Below are 20,734 nucleotides of genomic sequence, written 5' to 3' on the forward strand. Positions count from 1 at the left end.
CTAAATCGTAAGTACATTATATTATTTATATGCTGTAATTAGTGTTTCAAGAAAACTTTTTATCAGATGGAAAATTTGGTGAAAAGCAACGTTTTTATTCAGTTTTTCAGTTTGGATTTCATTCGCTTTTTAAAATGCTATTTCGTGTAAAACAGGAAGTGAGATATAGCTGTTAATAAAATATGTCTTTTTAGTCACGAATAATAAATAAACATTTTTTTCAGAAAATCTTAAAATAAATTAAGTGCAATTTCAAAGAAAATCAGCCTTATGTATAAAAGTAACCAAGAAAGTTCTGTCGCTTTTTGCGTAGGTCTGCGATAGTTGGCCCTCACTGGCGGCCGGGTTTCGTCGAGTCGAAACATATATCTCGCGTCGGGATGTTGAAGTTCCACCGCGTAGCAGCGACCAGCGAGAACTTCGTCTTGGTCCGCACTTCTTAGATTCTTCGCGGAGAATCGTGAAGGGACCAACACGAACCGTCGCCAGTCATGTGCATGCGGTTATTATTATATATTATTTTTTGCTGACGAATTGTTCCTAAAGTGAGCTCCGAGGGTCAAGAATAACCTCTGCCTCAACATCATGACGTGAAAAATCTTGAGATAAGTGCGATAATTGTATGAATTTAGATGACAACTGTCGTCGATCATTAGAAAGTGAGTATGCGAGAACTATGAAATAAAGTAAATAGACACGCGTCATTTTGTTTTACAAAATTACATGGCGAACACATTTTATCTAATTCCAAACAGTTATCGTCGAATATATACGGTTAAAGGTGCACTGTGATTGACCAAATTAAAAAGATCTTAACGATTTATTCCTTTACAAGCGACGTTTCCTTCATCGCCATCGTAGCGAAGTAGGAAGAACACTTGCCTAGTAATCATAAGGTTCGTGGTTTGAGTCCCCTTCGGGGTAATTTTTGGTACTTTTTAAAGGTGTTTTTTAGACTCACCTTAATGTAACTAAATCACACATATAGCCGATTTAACATTTTGGGGGAGTAATTTTGTGGTTCGTTGGCGTTTTGTCGCATCTCTGCCGCTGGTGGCATAATTTTCAAAACGGTAGAGGGGCCACCGGGAATCGTCGCTGCGGCGCCGCCAATGTTTGGCGTGATGTCGCTAATTGCCCATTTGTGGTCCACCGACGCTTACGGCATGGGGACAATTCAGTGTGAGTGGCGAAACCATTCAGCAGCACCTTCATCAACTGAGGAAACACTAGAAGTTGGGTCGATGGGTCCCACATAACTTGATTCCGGGTCAAAAGGCAACGCAAGCAGACACCTGTGTTTCTTTGCTGTCTCGTCTGAGGAAGGAGCCATTTCTGGACAAGGTGTTGTCATGTGATGAGAAATGGGTCCTGTACGAAGTTCCACGGCGCCGTCATAATTGGTTAGCATCCCATAAACGGTTCCAAGACAGCCGAAACCAGTACTACACCAGAAGAAAGTCCTCCTGTGTGTTGATGAACAGCTCGTGGCATCGTGCATCGGGAACTGCTACCAGCTGGTCATCGCATCAATCCAACTGTGTACTGTCAGCAGTTGAGCCGTGTTCAAGAGAAACTCAAAACTCTGGAGCCAGCACTTCTGAATCTGAACAAAGGGGTCCTTATGTTACAGGACAACGCTAAGCCCCTGGTGGCTAGGAAGACCCGGGACACCATTTTACGCCTTGGATAGGAAACACTTGCATCCGCCATATTCCCTGGACATTGCACCGTCCGATTATCATCTGTTCCCTTCCTTGGACAATCACTTTAAAGGATGCCAGCTCAAATCCCAAGTAGAGGTGCAAAAATGCACTTGATAACTTCTTCACTTCACGGAACACCAACCTCTACCGCGATGGGATAAATGGCCTTCCAGAACGTTTGCAGAAGGTTGTCGATCTATTCTTGATCTTCCAGATTTGTGTTAGGTGACTTATGAATGTCCGGAGGTGGTGGGTGAGAAAGCGATAGAACTTTCTTGTTTACCTATATAGATCGGTTCTGTGTATTGAAATAGTTATGCACAAAGGTATAATGTTTGGTCGGGGGCAGTAGTTCTTGGTTAAACATAATACAAACTATCTGTAATAAAATTTATGAAATTACTATTACTATTACTATTATTATTATTATTATTATTATTAATAATAATAATAATAATAATAATAATAATAATAATAATAATAATAAGCTAAAACAGTGTTTTTAGTTTTCCGGAAGGAAACCAAAATTTTCCAGTTTTTTTCAGGCTTCAAAAACACTAGCTGTAACACATTTTTTTTTTTTAGATTGTAGCTGCCCCCCTTCAAAAACGACGGGCCCCTCCTACAGAAACCTGCTGGCTACACCCCTGGTCTTAGGTGACATATCGATGTTCTAAGGTGATAGGTCAAAAAGCGACAGAACTTTCTTCGTTAATTTTATACATACTATGTAAAACTACTGTATAAGTTCTAGTATCTCGAGTTCGGGAAGTCGGAATGTCAAAATTCTTTAAGATTCGTGTTCCTTGTGCTCTACTTTACAAAATATATAAAAATCAGGTGGGGTCCAGTTTGCTTCCCTGCAACCGAAAAGTACCTTGGAAGTGTCATCAAAGAAGTAACTAAAAAGAAGTGCAAATGATCCCAGGTCAGTATTTGTAACACACAAGTTCACATCAGTACTTACGGAGTTCTAAACCGTAAGAAAGTGGGAGGAAACGGGAGCAAATAAAAAAAGTTGAAACACAGACATAAATCAATACAATTGTCTCGATCGATAGATGCTTTCACAATTGTTAAAAGGGGTAATTAAAAACATTGGTTTCGGTTTTGAAAACCGCATTTGCGGTTTCGGTTTCCAAAACCGCATTTGCGGTTTCGGTTTCGAAAACTGCTTTTGCGGTTTTTGGTTTTCAGAAAACCGGTTTTCTCAAAAACCGAAAACCGCAAATGTCACAAAAATTCAACAGCACTAGTAGTGACTATAGAATGGCCAGAAAGTCCCTTTACATCTACACTTTCCTTCGCCCATATAAAGACGTTCCTATCTCGCGAACTCGCATAAGTGCATGGCTATTCGCCGCGTTCGCAATGCGTTTTTATTGCTCATGGGTACGCTTTGAGTACGCTGACCATGTATTTAAATGTAGATGGCTAATCAATCACAATGCGCTGCAAACGTGGAAGCAATAAAAATGCGTCGGCTCGAGCGTATTTGATGCGTTTCGGAACAATAGACCGCGTGCTGTTTAAGAGATGTCTAAAGGAAGGAAAAGAGGCAACCCAAAAGCATAAAGAGCATAACAGCAATTTACACATATGGTTGGTACCGTGAACATGGTTGTGGTTGTCTAAGGGTCAAGAAGAAAGTAATTTTAAAAGCATAATTTAAAATATATATAGCATAATTCTTGGAAAATTGTTCAACTGCAAGTTTAACATACTGTATTAATATTTTTAAAAACGAATATTTACACTGCAAAAGCATTGAGAACATAACAATGCAACAATGAAAAGCTTATTTTTATTTCTGTAAACTTTTCGATGTAATCCTTTGATGTGGAGAAAAAAAAAAAAAGGAAAAGAAGAGGAAAACTTTCCGCCAACAATGAATAGTACACAAGAACTCAACATTATATTGTTATGTGTATCTCTTGAACTTGAGCACTTTCTGTACTTTGTGGTTGCATCTTTTACTTTCCCTTTCTGTATATATGCACCTCTAAGGCGCACACAAGTGATAGAAAAAAACTGACTCGAGTAAAGCGTATCTCTTTACAGTGCATTAAGTAGAAAGTTCATTAAATATGAAAGAAACTGGTTGCATAAAATATCAATAAATAGATCAAGATATTTAGAATATTTAATGTATAGTAAATATTATACATTATACACGATTAATGTATAACAATGGTTGAATTAACAATAAAGCATAATTAAAAAAAAAAAAAAAAAAGCATAATGTGGGTTGCTCTAGCTTTGACCAAAGCTTTACGTAGTACATTTGGCATTCATATCAAGTAGCGAATAACGTGCTACTTTTTCTGTAATCGGTTACGAAAATAGTTTTGAAAGCCTACTAGCAGATATACCATCTATTTAATGTATATCTGCTACGGATAATATCCGTATATTTTATGCATGACTGTCTACGCCTTGAGAAACGGCTAGCACCGATTTAAAGTATATGCAGTAGGTCTAGATATTATACAAAGTAGCTCTATCTACCTAATATTTACGTATATTATACATAAGGTCCTGTGTGGGTTGTTCACCAGACACGGGAAGGTGAGACAATGTAGTGGTCAACTGATACATTACTTTTTCCCTCCGTGGGCAGTTACGCGGCAATCACATAACAATACCAGGAGCACTGTTGCCATATCAATGATCATAATGGAAGGTTCAAATCTTAAATACTTTAACATTTTACATTGTTACATGCGTTTAGTTCAGGTGTAAAGAGACTTTCTGGCTTCTCTGTACAATATTTTGGCATCATCGATTGATCTTTCTAGCAAACAGCGTTCCAGAAGTTGGTCCATCGCTGTATTTCCCTATTCATGTATATTTTAGTCTTCAAAGTTATATTTTCTGGGAATATGCATGGCCTCAAATCCCAACACACGTGTTATTACAAGTGAGAAATTAGATAAGAAAAATTGCGCTGATAGTGTATAATGCATTGAAAAGACTCGTTGGTGGTAGATACGAAATATTTGATTTTGCCATGCGAAAATTACCGGGATGGAACAATTCACTGGGCTGTATATTATTCATCAAATTTTCGTACATGGTGCGATATATATATATAATATGCATATGAGTAAATACGTGTGTGGTAGGGAGTTGTGGGAGTTGTAATCTCATTTTTAGAAGTCTCCACGGCTTTATCATTCCGGTATTACAGTATATTAACAGGTCGATTTGAAAGCAATATCAGGATGCGTTTATTTCTCTTTATTAAAAAGGAAAAAAAAAAGCACGTTTTCAGCTTGGACAAGTGACACATCCACTTCTGAAATTAATTCCTACGCATGGTGTGTATATATAGAGACCAACCCATTTTTTTCAGCCTCTTTTTATTTCGTAACCACCACCCACAAGTTCTGCCGCCAATAGTAATAGCAGTAATAATAATAATAATAGTAATCTCTATTATCAGTGATGGTTGTGGTAGTATGTGATTTACGCACGCTTGGGCCTATCGAATTCATATACACTCTCTCTTGCGGTTGGAGGAATTCCAAACCGTGATGGACTGTCTCTCTTGCTCTCACTTTCCTTTCGGTGTATTTTTTTTCATATTGGGGGGAGTTTTTTTATTCTTCTTCTTCTTAACTCATCTTATCTTTTTATATATATATATATATATATATATATATATATATATATATATATATATATATATATAGGCCTACGTTTCGTAGATTTTTTCTTTACAACGAAAAGCATATCTTTCACGTGATATATATTTCGACCCTGAAGCTGTTGTTCCAAGTACTATGAGCTTCGAATTTTGTTACGAGATTTCGAGAATAATATGTCGAAATATTGGTTATCTAATCGTATATAATATATTCCTTGTTCCAGGTATTTCTTTGTTTTTTAATCTGCATTATTTCTCTTCTCATTTTTACGCATTGTTCTCCGTGAGGTGCAGAAACAAAAATACCTATGGTCTTTGGGTGGGATATTATATCTGCTTGTTTGTTCATTTACGTGTGGGTATACAATATGTTATAGCCAAAGGCTTGCTGTCCTCACAGAATACATGAAAACGAACTAGGAAAAAAAATCTGCTTTCAACATGTCCTGTAAGTACATGTATCTTTCCTATGAATAAATGTGTTTTTGTTTTTTCGTTATTTTTAGCTGTAACAACTAGGAATAAAGTTCATAGAAAGAAACAAGAGAATCTTCGACATTCACTAATACTAACTAACTGTAGACCTATGGAATCCGCAGGTTAAATACCACATTCACAAAAACTCTACATTGACTTCTGTCCTTAGTTGGATCCAGTTTCTACTATGCAAGATTCATCCTAATACTGTTCTCCTCTTTTCGCCTAGGTCTTCCTAATAGTAATTTTCCGATTGGATTTCCAGTTAAAATTTTGAAACCATTCTTACTTTCTTTCATTCTGGGTACATGACCTGTCCAGCTAAGCCTCCTAGTGACCCCAACAATGTTAGGTAAACGGACATGTATAAATTATGCAAGTACTTACGGTGGAACTCATAAACCAATAAAATGTCTTTTAATCTATATATAAAAGAAGTGATTGACTGATTGATCAACGCCCACGCCAAACAGCTTAAGTTAGTCTGTAGGTATCTGAACAATTGAAGAGAAAAGTGATATACTGGATTTGAGAAAGATGCAAGATGGAACGTTCAAGATTGGCGGAAGAAACAAACATTACTGTTTATAAGTGAATTGACATCACCGTAGTTACTATAGCTTCAAATAATATTAAACTATTCCGTATAGTAAGTATTATTCTTGTTCCGTTCATTCAATGCACCAGAAAAAGAAAAAAATAATTATTTCCCAGTCTGATATTGTCCTCAATATAAATCAAAAATGGGAGAGGTTGACAGGTATGAATAGAACGCGAGTCTTTACTGAATTTCAAGAGAGGAAAGAAATTGTATTGCCATTTGATTCAGTATTATATTGATGTAACAGGAAAGAAGTTTGGATTAAAACGTGATAATTTGGCATTTAGAACAACAGGTAACCCAGCCATCCTCTCAAAATATAGATTGTCAAAGCAGTCAACACGAAGGCCATCAAAAAGTGGAAAAATGGATTATCAGATATGATTGCATAGACCAGAGTGTCTCAACCTGTGGTACGCGAGCCGCTGATGGTGGTACGTACGACTTATGGCGGTAATGCTTTGGTGGCACGCCAGTGTAAAAGGTTGAGAATCCCCTGGCATAGACCATATGGTGACCTTTAGAGAAATCGAACGATATGTCTATCATTCAAAAATAACCAAACGTCAAAAGTGTGATGTTGAATTGTATACTATATCACACAAGGGAGATAAGAAAAAGAAAAATATTAGAATGAAACACACAAAAACTAGTTAAAAATTCATATCTCATTATATACGATATTTCAGGTTCCGTACACTGTAAAATAGTTGTTAATATTATGTTATAAATAGCTTAAACATTAGTTATTCAGTTTCGTGCTTTTCAAAATCCTTGCAAATATTAGCTAATGTAATTTGGGGATTTTACAGTTTACGATTATACATTTTCCTGACGTCCCATAAATGGGATACTCGATTATATCATAACCCCTCACTATATCACGTTCATATCAAACATAATTACCTAGGTATACTTAACATCTTGGACAAAATACATAGTTTTCAAAAATGTTATTTCTGATACCCTTCACGAATATCTGGGTTAAAGAAAGAAAAATATGATAATGTAGAAAAATAATAAAGAGAACTTTGCTATCTTCTGTACTGCTACCTTCTTAACCTCTTTTTCGCGTACTGTTGCTAGGTTTGCTATGATATTCACTTTTAATAATAATAATAAAAAAAAACATCATCTAAAGAAGGGCGCGAAAAGAAAGAGATGCCATGCTTGATACTAAGAGCCTTGCGCGTAGTCAACGCGACATATCAATTCATAATGCTGTTATAACAGCATAGAGCTGGTAGAAAGAAAGTAATCTGGGGAATGGGTATAGGCAGGGCCGGCGAGAGGGCGGGGCAGGGGGGGCCAGAGTCCTGGGGCCCGGGCTTCAAAGGGGGCCCGGCGGTCGAGGATAAAGAATTACTAAATGTTGTATATTCCTACTCAAGTTTTGTTATGGTTCTTTAAGTCTTTAATTAATGACAATTTGGAATATCAATATGGGTCTATGCCTAGTGTCAGTCTTAGACGGGAAACGTTTTAATTTGTCATTGAATCTTATAATATTTTGAGTGACTTGAAATAATGTCGTTTCCATTCTGATTCCTGAACCCTTATGTATTCTTACGAACGGATATATTTACTTTATTTATAAAGCTCACTGGGTGTTAGTTGTTCCTCGCTGTTTCGCATAGAAAATGATCACACAAAGACACGAAATTTTGGCACAGAGGTACTTTAGGAATTGAACTGGTGCACCTCAAAGCCGAATTTTCGATTTTTGTTTTGAGTCATTAATGAAAACATAATTACAGCAATGTCGCGTATCCTGCTGTATGTGTTGAAAATTAAAGACAATGGATTTAACGAACAACAATGGATTTAACGACAATGGAATTATTTCCATTATTGACGGTGCATTATTAACAGCAAACAGGCAGCTCCCTCAGCCAGGGTGGTTCTTTCGGTAGTCGAGTATTTCACGTAGTTTCACGCTCGTTCGCTGAAGTCTTATTTCAGTTCTCTGTTAGTGCTAGTTGAGTGGAAGTTAAAGAACAAGTTTCAGTGTTTACGAGTAGATACAGTTTTAGCTGTAAATTTTCGTTGTGCACTTGTGCCTTCGGTGTGGGACACATTATAATTTTAAAAATAAATTAGTGGCAATGAGCACGAGCTACAAGCACAAATCCGGTGCCAGAAGAGGAAAGAAAAGAACGACAGATAGTTGAAAGAATAGGAGTCAAAAAAAGGTCAGTAGTCACTTGGACATTTTTAAACCATCTTTACCATCGACTAAGGCTTCAGTCGAAGTGGAAAATAACAGCAACTTTAAAGTAGATGTACCTAGTACTGTAAATGAAAGCAATCTAAATGAAGCTGTTGTAAATGATAAAGATGATTCTGATACTGGTGTTCGTGTTAGTAGGCCTGCTTCGTCTGCTACGGCTATGCCCCAGTCATCCCCATGGCCATACAGACACTTTGATATAGGCGACCCTACTGTTGATGCAAGTCGAGACTTAAAGTATTCCCATATTCCAATGCCAAAACATTTCCCTGAAGACTCTTTAGGGTTTTCCGTGCCAACTTCGGTATTTAAAAAGAAACTGAACAATGGCAAACTGTTACACGAGATTGGCTAGTTTGGAGCAAAGTCAAGAAGGCATTTTACTGTTTACCTTGTAGGATATTTAGCAAGCTACCACAGCCACAACGTTCTTTGTTGGCACTTCCTGAAGGTTTCTCGACAGAAAAACGTTTTAAGAAACTCTTTGATAAAGTGCCCGAACACGAAAATAGCTCTAGCCATAAAAACTGTTATATTCAGTGGAAGTCAGAGGTGATGAAATCGAAAAAAGATAAATCGCTAAAGGCTTACAATTGCACTCTATCCAGCAGATGAAAGACAAGTGGCGCGAGCTCTTAAAGAGACTGCACAATGTCACTTTGTTCCTAGCTGAAAGAGGGCTTCCTTTTCGAGGTAATAACGAAAAAATCGGAAACCCATCTAATTGAATTTTTGGAGGAATTTTAGAACTGCTTGCTAATTATGATCCTATTTTGAATGAGCGTTTAAATAAAGTACACTCTTTCCAAGACAAGGCAGAAAGAATAGAAGTTCATTGTCTCATGGCATTCAGAAGAGTTTATTAGTTTATTTGCTGCCCAAGTGACAAAGAAAATTCTAGAAGAAAGAGAAAAAGCGAGATATTACGCTATAATAGTTGATGCAACACCCGACTCAGCACATATCGAACAGACTGCAATTTTAATAAGATACGTCAATTTGACTGCAAAAGAAAACCAACCTTACCAAGTTGAATAAAGATTATGTTTCACTGATAGTTAAAGAAAAAGTGGAGAAGCCATTGCTGAGCTGATTTTGAATAAGCTGAAAGAAATTTAAATCCCATTGGAAGACTGTAAAGGCCAAGGGTACGACAATGGGAGCAACATGAATGGAGCATATAAAGGAGCCCAGGCTGTCATACTCAGCCAACAGTGAAGCTGTTTACTCTGCTTGCACGCGTCATTCTTTAAATCTCTGTGGAGAACAAGCAGCGGAGAGCTGTTCAGCTGCAATTACTTTTTTCGGAGCTGTTCAAAAATTGTATAACATTTTTAGTTCTAGCCCCCAAAGATGGGAAATTTTAAGAAAATCCCTAGCTCTCTTCACTCAATGTCAAAGACACGCTGGTCTGCTAGAGTAGATAGCGTTAAACCAATTGCTGCACATCTTCCAGGTATAATAGAAGCCCTTGAAGAATTAACTCTGCTAAACCTTAAGGCGGAATGTCGTCGAGACATAGAGGGACTGAAAAAATATTTAAAAACCTTTAACTGCCTTCTTCTTGCATTTATTTGGTTCAAGATTTTGAAGTCAATAGACATCGTAAATCGAGTATTGCAGCAGCGTGGTGAAACAATGGATGTTGCGTCAAAATATTTAAGTTCTTTATTAGAAGATTTGAAGATGATTCGTAATGAAGGATTAAATCCGATATTTAGTGAAGTTCTGGTAGTAGCTGAAAACATAGGTTGGCCCCAACATCTTCAAGAAGAACAGAAGAGGGGAAGGAAACGAAAGAGACTAGCTGATGAAGAAGACGGCGATAATGCAGATGATCCTGATCCAAAAACAGTTTTTAAGCGTGAAGTGTTTAATATTATCCGGGACAATGTCATAGGAGATATGTCAGTCTGCTTCCAATCAGTGCGCTCTTTGTGTAACAATTTTTGTGTACTGTGGTCTTGCAAAGAAATGACAGATGACCAGAGCCAAGAACAAGCAGCTGCACTAGTCCAGCGATACCCAAAAGATGATCTTTCTGATGAACCGCATAGCCTGAAACTAATATATTCGGCTAATTTTGGTGAGAAAACGTTTTCACCATGGGGTCTCCTAAATAACATCAAAACTTTGAATCTAGAAACTTTATTTCCAAATCTGACAGTGGCCCTTCGTATATTCGCCACAATCCCTGCTACCGTTGCTAATGCACAGCGCTCTTTCTCTGTGTTAAATCGAGTAAAAAATGTTTTACGCTCTATAATGTGTCAAGACAGATTATCAAGCTTAGGCGTGTTGACAGTGGAGACAGAACTTGTCAAGTGTACCAACCTGGATGCTATCATAGATGAATTCGCCCTGAAAAAGGCCAGAAAGGGAATTTTGTGTAACTATACGTAGAAAAGGATACATTGTAACTGTAACAGTTGTCTAGTAGTAACCATATAATAAATTTCTCCTACAGACAATTACTATTAATATCACATTATTAATCACACTATAATTAATTTGAGCAATATTTCATTCAAATAACTAAATTAGGCCTAATGCCTCATATCTCTAGTTAAGGAAGACTAACTGCATAGCTTGTTTCTATATAATTATTTATAACAACTATTTGTGCAAAGATATTCATAGTACAGGGTAGGTTGGATGGTTGAGAACATTTACTTTCTCACTTTTATTAACTATTTAATACGTTATTTTTGTATTTCCTTCACAAATTATTTTGTTTTGAGCATTTGATTGAGCATTGGGGACAACTTTTGCTATTACAAATAGATAAGTTACTTTCTTCTGTATTTTGATACCATTGTATTAAATATATTATTTTTTTATTCATTTTAGTTTTGAAGCCTTCAAAAATCTTAGAACCAACAAGTATAGGGTCTAAACAAAATAATAAATAGTGAATTAATGAGATTTCTTTTTCGGCGAACAGTGAACATAGGCTAGATTCAGAGTTCTTATTATTCACTTATTTGGAGATGTAGCAATACTGTTTAACATGTAAATTAAACGCATTAATGGTCTAATAAAGAGTTCAAAATAAGCCTAAATGTTCATTTTAGTTTACCTCCGTCCTAAGTGGTAAGTACGTAAACAGTCATAAGGGAACATGTAAGGGGCCCGTGATTGCTCAGCCCCGGGGCCCGCGAGCGCTCTCGCCGGCCCTGGGTATAGGTTTACTATAGCATCTTTTAGATTCTCGGAGAGTTTGTTCTTTTCATATATAACTATATACGTTATATACGGACAAAGTGAATCACGGCTGCTGGCGTGTCCTACATCTATTATTCAGGTGGCTGCCAGATAGATACTAGCGTCGCTCTCGACAATGTTATTTTGCCGAGGTTTATACTCAATCTTGAAAGGGAGTCAAGAAGCCCGAAAGACGGCGAACGAATAAAGGGAAGTCGTAAAGAGATAAAAAGAGAAATCAGAGAAAAAGAATAGTCCAACATCATGGCTGAGACATGACATGCTGGAAGGTTTGGCCTCTCGTGAGTCAAGTGGGTGACGGTTTGACAAAGGAGTTTTAGTCATGAATTCTTAGTTCGAAGTTGGGCCAGGCACAGCGTGTACCATTTCTCTCAAGCCTCTGTCAATGTGAACACTAAATCTTCTTTTCCCCGTTTGCCTTTTGTTATTTATTTATTTTGATTGCACAGACGAAGGTATAATATGTATAGTATAGGTTTAACCATTTCTGCGTGCTGGAGAGTCTTACATTCATTTTAATTATTCATTATTTTTCTTCTTTTCGTTGTAGAAAGCGCGTTAGCAATGCATTGTAATAGAAGAGAGGATGATAGTATCTCTATATATAATATCTGTCTAGCCAGTTGATTTTGTGAAAGCCAGTACTAAATTGTTGAATGCTCAACTATTATTCACAGTGTCGAAGGCTGCCTGTGCCGATGGTATGGTCCTGTGTTCTACCTGTCTTGGAGGCTAAATAGTATGTTTGGAACGGTTGTTCTTGTATGATGGTCTGCGCCAGAGGTGGGTATTTACTATACTAATCTGCATTCGCTCTCACCCTGAAAATACATTCTCACTTTTTCCCTCATCCTCATTTACAAAAATGAGGGAGACTGAGAGCGAGGGCGGCCCTCACAAGGACACAATGAGTGAGGGCGCCCATCTCTGGTCTGTACACCCGTGTACTGCATCAGATTCGATCCTCTGTCGTGGTTCGGTCCATGTTAATAGTAGATCTTGCCCTTTGTTATTTCGTTGTTGCGTAAAAGGACGTAAAATATAAATAAAACTTTCACATGGTCGAAGTGTCGGCATTCATACTGTCAGAGATTTTATTCGTTATGTAACTCCCGCCTTTAAACGTCATTTTACCATCCATAACAAGCAAAACATTCCGATATTAGGTTTGGGGAATGAGTATTCTTCTTCCGGTCGTACTTCCTGTACCGTCCCACAACTTAGTCATTTTTTAAATAATATTTTGAAAGTGTAAGATGTGAGACAAGTAAACACAATTAAGTGGATATGGATAGTTAGACAACGTAACATGGTATATGCCCCCCCTCCTCAAGCGATTAATTGTCTTTTTGGCTAAAGAAGACGGATGACCAATGAAAAAGAATAATTATATGAGAGGAAACTGGAGAACTTCGTGCAAACCCACGGATATGTTGTCTACCTTAAGTTACCATGGACGGGGATCGAATTATAGACCCTTCACACCAAAGATGAGCGCTTTACAATTGAGCTATCGTGTCCCCTCCCACCAAAATTACTCGAATTCATCGCTGATTGCAAAACATAAACGCTTTTGGATGATTTTTTATTTTGGGAAATTTAGAAAAAAGAAATCCACGTAGTGAATTCGAGTTCTACTCCGGAATTGTGCTGCAGAAACCGATGTAAACAATTTTTTTTTTTTTTTTTTTTACTTATAGTTTTTACATGACCTGGTGTTCTCATATAGTGGTAGTTGGACTTCATCGTTTTCTGAATTATTGGTTCTCTTTTGTGGTGATTAGAAGTGGCGGCCAGACTGGAGATGAACGATGGTCTTGTATTGAGAGGTTTGTCGTGTTCCTTGATCAGAAATTCCGTTTAGTTTCCTTCCTTCACTATCATTTATCTTGGTCGTATTGATTCCGCGGTTGTGAAATCTCTCTTCCTTCTGACATCTCCACTACGAGAAAGAAAGAAAAAGGGCGAAAAAGAGACAGAAAGAAGTACTTTTCTTTCTTCGTCTTTATATCGTTTCCTCCTATTGGCATCTTTCGTTTGCTTGGTTTGAACATAGAATCATTTCTATCAATTTGATTTGCAATTTATTTCCCATTTTGAAATGCCGTATCCAGCCGATGTTTGCTTTTGAAAAATCTTTATCTAAACTTGGGGTCGTTTGCAAATTGAAGATAGGTTACTTCAGGTGGCTTCCACCATCCATATTTTTTCTTACCGTACGGAAAGATGAGAATTTTGTTGTACACTCAGATGTTCGTAATCGTACTACATAATCTGATGTTCGTGGAAAACGGAAATTTGTCCGACATTACAATGTAAGGTCATTTATCTCGGAGGAAGATACGTTTACATCAACAGTTATCGGATTCCATCTACTTTACAATTTTAACAAGTAGCAATGTCACATAGTACACCACGAGAAGGAGTTTGGTTTGGTTTATGATAAACCAAACTTTTTAAACAAGCTAAATTTTACCAAGCCCAGGCTTAAATATATCATTTTACCTCATTAAATGCAGCATACTTTAAGATGAATAAGTATTTGAAGATGTAAAAATAGTTCTCTTTGGCGAGCAGAAAGTCAGTTTCATTTTAGCGTTGCATTCCGCGAAATATTAGTATTTTGCCTCCTGAGCATTATCCTACCAGGTAATCTCAACAACACTACGGGTAGTCTAAGAAAGGATAATTAAAATAACTGCTCCGAAGAACATATGTCGATCTGATTTTTAAATGCCCATGTCTTGGGGTTGTTGGTAAGATAAAAGTGAATGCCTTTACTCAAATGTTAATGCAATGACAATTTGAAATACAAGTACGCAGAAATTAGTAATAGTTTACTGAATCTATAAGTATATCTATTTTATCAAAAGCATCAGCAATTTGGTCCTGCAGAACATTATATTACTCTTACTAAATAAGTGACCGCCATCACATTTCAAATCACACTTCGATGACCAACATTTTTCGTATCACATTAATACAATGAATTCACAATCGTATTTTGATCGCAGTCTTAAATTTATACATTTTATTTTATTTTTATTTATTTATTTATTTATTTATTTTTACACTATTAGAGGTATTTCATATTTATCTTTTCTTTTCTGATTCTGGCACTTATTAATTCCGTTTCTTCATCCTTGCCAATCACTTACCTACAATATACTTCTCTCTTTTATCCTTTATTTCTCCATTCATCCCAGTATTTCCTGAATTCTTCAAATTACATTTTAATTCATTTTATTTCATCTGCTTCCTTGACTCTATCCATCTAAATTATTTTCTTTAGATACTTCATTTTTCCATCTAACTCAGCTTCTCTACCATCTATACAAATTGATTTCCCGAATCATGATACATAATGGTATATAAGGTAAAACCATCATTATTAGGTTACTGGAGCCATCCTTACATCGGCTTCAAACAACAATTAACAATCCTATAGATGATGACAAAATTCGTTTCTCTTTAATCTGTACTTCATTCCATCATTTCATTCATTTATCATAATCACGGTCTCCTTTAGCCTAACCGGCATAGTCATGGCACGTAAAACTAAAAGATTTCATTTCATTTCTTTAAAATGTACATGTTCACTGTTTAGTCCCGACTCATCAAGCCTTGCTTGATTAACGACAGGTCTTCTTGCTTAACTTCTTTACACAATGATCTGCTTGTTCTTCCTGATGATGATTCTTAACCTTAAAGTTATGTTCGACGCATAAGCTTCCCATAAGCTTTTGAAATGTACCCACCCGTACTGGTGATGGTTGGTTGCATACAACCACAGGTCTGGATCTATAGATCATTTGGCCTCACACTCTCTCTAAATGATCTTGGTAAAATGTACCTTGTGTACCGTAAGTCAAAAAAAATTAATATTAAAGAAATAAAAATCAAATAAATTGTATCATATCGTAAATTGTGTTATATAAATTACAAAAGAAATAGTGAATTCAAAACCAGACAGTAGATTAGATTAATTGTATAACAGATCATTATAATTTTACTCAATGCTTAACCAAACGGAAATAAGCTAAATATTTAAGTATTTAAACTTTGCCTGTCACATTCAGAGACCTCCTAATATCATGTCACATGCAAAATAGACAGTTAAAGTTCTCTGTAGTCATACTTTACCTCATTGCATATTTCGCTTGGTCTTGATCGGACAATGGTCTTTCTTGCGGCATTTGTAATTTCGTATAGACCATTCCATTGCGATTCTGGATACAGGACCCAGAATGCAGAATGCAGAATCACGAATGCAGAATGATTTTTTACTTGCAAACTTGGTCATTTTATATGGACTATTGTCCTTGTTTACTTTAATTATTTTTCCTTTTTACTTTGCCAAAAGCCAACATAAAAATTTACAAAATCTTAGGAAAGTCCTAATTACATTTTCTGACAAAATATTGTTGTTATCTAATGATGTAAAAATAAGTATTTTTGAATTTTAATTTACCCTGAGGTTTGCTTTCATCTTTTCCATGATTTTATCCGAATTGTTAATTACTACTGACAAGCAATGTTATTTGACTACAGGTGATTTTTGACTATTTTGCTTCTGCTTCCAACGATTTCTTGATTACAAGTACTGTCCTTGTGAGTTTTTAAAAATAATGTGATGCATGTATCCAAAAGTTAAAATATTACAGAAAACTTAGTTCCATCTTCACCTACCAAATTGCCATTATAATTTTTATGAAAAAATGATTTTTAAATTCTCAGTTCATGGTTTCATTACATTACCCCACCAACTGGAAGAAAAATTCCTGAACAGTACCTTTAGCGTATGTCATTAGTTTTTAAATTCTTAGTTCGAATAAACATTGAATAAAGTGACAAACACTAAACACTGTGAAAAACACTGGGGGGTGAACATAATGTCCACTTGAATGATTGTGGTCTCACTTCAGAACACTGGGAGGTGAAAAACAGGGTCTTCTAATTGTCCTCATTGTGGCCATCGATAAACGAAGAATGTCCCTAGTCACTCCACAGAAATCGAAGTGAAGACTAAATGAAATGGTAGATGATGTGAACTGCAACTGGGCCTCTGTAAATGCAGACGCTGAGAGGTGCGACTTACAGTAGGCAACCGATAGTGGTTCCTATAGATGGTCCTCTTCTTGATATGTACTCGGGACCGTAGTGAAGGATGATGAACAGCTACGCATTTGGTGTGGCATTTGGGCGTCACCTTTTGCTGGGAGCTGCGAATTAACGATGTCCTGGCCAAACCAAGGACCCTTGATGACGGATGAAAAACAGCTTGGCGTCTCGGTGTCCGTCGTGTGGACTGGAGGCGAGCTAAAGCTGCGGTGATTGGTTTTCCGAGTTCTGGAATCGAACCCTGGACCTTTATGATGATGGGACAGCTGTGGCACTGGAACATTTCAACAACAACTGGAGCCAAGGTGCTGCTGAATGATGAAAGTGACGATGTATCCGTGGTGAAACAGGAACGGGAGGAGATGCTGGCTGTTGTGGTGGTGATTCTGGAACAGCTGACGTAGAAGCTCGGCATAACTGCAAGGACTAGTTGACCATTAGGTGTTCTGGCTCTGGAGAAAGATGGCCGGATCTGCATGTGAGACGCGCTGGAGAAACAGAAGCGGGCAGGCCAATGCTGGTACAGGAACGTCTGGAAGATGACCCTTGTAGAGGCTGGAAGTAGCATCCGGAACTGGATCATCTCGAAGAAGGATGTGCCCATGCTGGTGAACTACATTTTGCTGGAGAAGGAACTGGCCTCCTGCAGTGACATCTCTTTGCAGTTGCATAATGACAAAAGAAATTGCATTAGTTTTTTTTTATATATTTTTTTTAACTTTTCGTGTTTTTGTCGTATTGCAATGTAAGGTAAAGTCGAACAATATCGAAAATGTATGGTAGAGATATGTTTAAAGTTTATATTAGTATTATTATTGAGAAATATTTTGTTTTTGACAAATATTATATAATAAGAACAAGGAAGTTTTCGCAATAACTGTGTTTGTTTACTTGTGGTTAATGATCCAGAAACGAAAGAATGACACTCCAACCGTTATTAGATGGAATGTTATGATTAGAATTTTAGCGGAAGAAAGTGTGTTTTTCTGAAAAGTGAAAAGTGTCCTGTGATGTTATGTCCTCGTGAGAGTGCGATTGCCTGTGCGTAAATGTTATTGTTAGTGATTTAACTTGTGCTGATGTAGTGATTTCTTGTGTTGTTTTGTGTCTATAATGATATGATTGTGATGTCTCAGGTAGGTCCTATAATAATGAAATTAACGTAGATACTGGCTATATCATCTAAGCATAGGAATTGAATATTAGCCTTCCCCCCCACAAAGAAGACTAATATAGGACGGGAAAATATTCCTGCACACCGCAATTCCAGGAATATTTTTTACCTCGGTCTATTGTAAGAGCATGATTTACTGACAAAAGAGGAAATTCAAATACAAACCCTCGTGACGCGACTGCCCAAAACGCCACGTTTAGTGAGTATGTTTCAACTCAATTTTGTCAGTACGGTTTATGGTTTGAAACTGAACGAAATATTCAAGCAAAATATACCTGTTATGAAAATGAATAGGATTCACCTGAGGATGATTAGTGATTTTTTTAGTACTAAAAACAAATGTTGAGAGTACCAAGGTTAATTATGTTAGTACAATATGAACGAAAACGAGAAACACAGGCGATAGTTTGAGAGAAATAAGCAAGTCTATAATTATGTTAGTATTATACGATCGAAAACGAGAGACGGAGGCGGTAGTTTGAGATAAAGAATTAAGTCTACTTTGAGCGATTGTGTATAAGAAAACATGTATACCAGCAAACAAACACTATGCTAAACTGATAACAAAATTATTACAAAAAATTGAAAATAATTCGATATTGTTTCTATGACACAGAGAAAAACAACATATCTATTTGACATGTCACATGATGGCATATGTTTGCCTAAGGAGCTATGTACCGTAAGTCAAAAAAATTAAAATATTAAAGAAATAAAAATCAAAATAAATTGTTATATCATAAAGTTTGTTATATCAATTACTAAAGGAACAGCGAATTTGTACCTCAAATTAAAAGAGTACAATTAAACTAGTGGTTGCAATTTCTTATTGTCCCAATTGACAATATTTTATTGATGAAACAACTGACTTAGAATGGTAGTATAGTGGATATTTTTGTAACAATATATACTATTATTTAACAGTGAACATCCAAGAGTACTGAATTCAAAACCAGACAGTAGATTAGATTAATTGTATAACAGATCATTATAATTTTACTCAATGCTTAACCAAACGGAAATAAGCTAAATATTTAAGTATTTAAACTTTGCCTGTCACATTCAGAGACCTCCTAATATCATGTCACATGCAAAATAGACAGTTAAAGTTCTCTGTAGTCATACTTTACCTCATTGCATATTTCGCTTGGTCTTGATCGGACAATGGTCTTTCTTGCGGCATTTGTAATTTCGTATAGACCATTCCATTGCGATTCTGGATACAGGACCCAGAATGCAGAATGCAGAATCACGAATGCAGAATGATTTTTTACTTGCACACTTGGTCATTTTATATGGACTATTGTCCTTGTTTACTTTAATTATTTTTCCTTTTTACTTTGCCAAAAGCCAACATAAAAATTTACAAAATCTTAGGAAAGTCCTAATTACATTTTCTGACAAAATATTGTTGTTATCTAATGATGTAAAAATAAGTATTTTTGAATTTTAATTTACCCTGAGGTTTGCTTTCATCTTTTCCATGATTTTATCCGAATTGTTAATTACTACTGACAAGCAATGTTATTTGACTACAGGTGATTTTTGACTATTTTGCTTCTGCTTCCAACGATTTCTTGATTACAAGTACTGTCCTTGTGAGTTTTTAAAAATAATGTGATGCATGTATCCAAAAGTTAAAATATTACAGAAAACTTAGTTCCATCTTCACCTACCAAATTGCCATTATAATTTTTATGAAAAAATGATTTTTAAATTCTCAGTTCATGGTTTCATTACACTTGGTAAATGTGTTACTTTTTTTTTTTTTTTTAAATTTCTAACTGTACTTTCCAAAATGGTTTCTTCTTTCCTTGTTGGAACGAACTGATGATACATAAAAAGTGTTCCTGCATTTTGCAGATTAGTCAATTTTTGTGTCTGGTTGAACCGGCAAGGAGAAAGTATCTTGGATCCTGCTTCTTCAAACTTTTACAGGCAGGTCGATTGCATTGAATGCACTGATACTGTTGCATGATTTGCTTTTGAAGTCTATCTCTATGCTCTCTAATTTCTACTTTCATTTTGCCAATAAATATGTATCATTTTATTAATTTGCGTTCCTTAAAATTCCATATGAACAAGTTCTTTCACTTTGACCAACTTACTATTATCGATGGCTGTTGACTTGAGGTAGGTCATTGTGGATTCTCAGTAACATAGCTCTAGTTGTTGGTAAGTTAAAAATAAATCTCTTACACAATGTTAATTTAATAATAGTTTGGAATAAGAGTGCGCTAATACTCTCCGATCATTTACTAAACCAATAAGTATATATATTTCATCAGAAGCATCAGCGATCCATACTGTATGTCGTTAATCACGTAATTTTCAATTTAAGTACAGAACATCATATTACTTTTACTAAATAATCGACTACCGTCAGTATATACCTGTCAAAAGATTTATTTTATTTATATCGTTAATATCTCTTCAAATCGTACACCAATGATTAACAATTCTTCATATTACATTAATACGACGAATTCATAATCGTATTTCGTCCATAATCTTAAACTCATACATCTTAATGTATAACACGGTTATAACA

The 20,734-nt window shown here is 36.2% G+C and overlaps 2 protein-coding genes and 1 long non-coding RNA gene across 5 annotated transcripts in view; 2 read left to right on the forward strand and 1 right to left on the reverse strand.

The window, feature by feature from the left end:
- The window catches only part of Mcr (macroglobulin complement-related), a 662,510-nt gene that overhangs the window by 202,798 nt on the left and 438,978 nt on the right, over positions 1-20,734 (forward strand). The gene's annotated exons all lie outside the window — the stretch shown is intronic.
- Positions 10,017-16,910, forward strand: LOC145690196 (uncharacterized). The gene is made up of 2 exons (XM_081764889.1): positions 10,017-10,570; positions 16,814-16,910. The coding sequence occupies exons 1-2, from the start codon at positions 10,017-10,019 to the stop codon at positions 16,908-16,910; spliced, it is 651 nt and encodes a 216-aa protein (XP_081621015.1).
- On the reverse strand, positions 15,795-19,918 carry LOC145687381 (uncharacterized). Its single transcript, XR_014131679.1, has 2 exons — positions 19,314-19,918; positions 15,795-17,666 (listed from the first exon to the last, which is right to left on the reverse strand). It is a non-coding gene; the product is annotated as an uncharacterized LOC145687381 (long non-coding RNA).

Source organism: Thermobia domestica, chromosome 1 (genome assembly GCF_964235325.1).
Source record: "Thermobia domestica chromosome 1, izTheDome1.hap1.1, whole genome shotgun sequence".
NCBI lineage: Eukaryota > Metazoa > Arthropoda > Insecta > Zygentoma > Lepismatidae > Thermobia > Thermobia domestica.

Coding starts and splice junctions, on each gene's coding strand:
- LOC145690196 (XM_081764889.1), top strand. CDS start 10,017: ATGGGAAATTTTAAGAAAATCCCTAGCTCTCTTCACTCAATGTCAAAG. Junction 10,571..16,813: donor GACAATGTCATAGGAGATAT/GTCAGTCTGCTT, acceptor GTCTCACTTCAG/AACACTGGGAGGTGAAAAAC.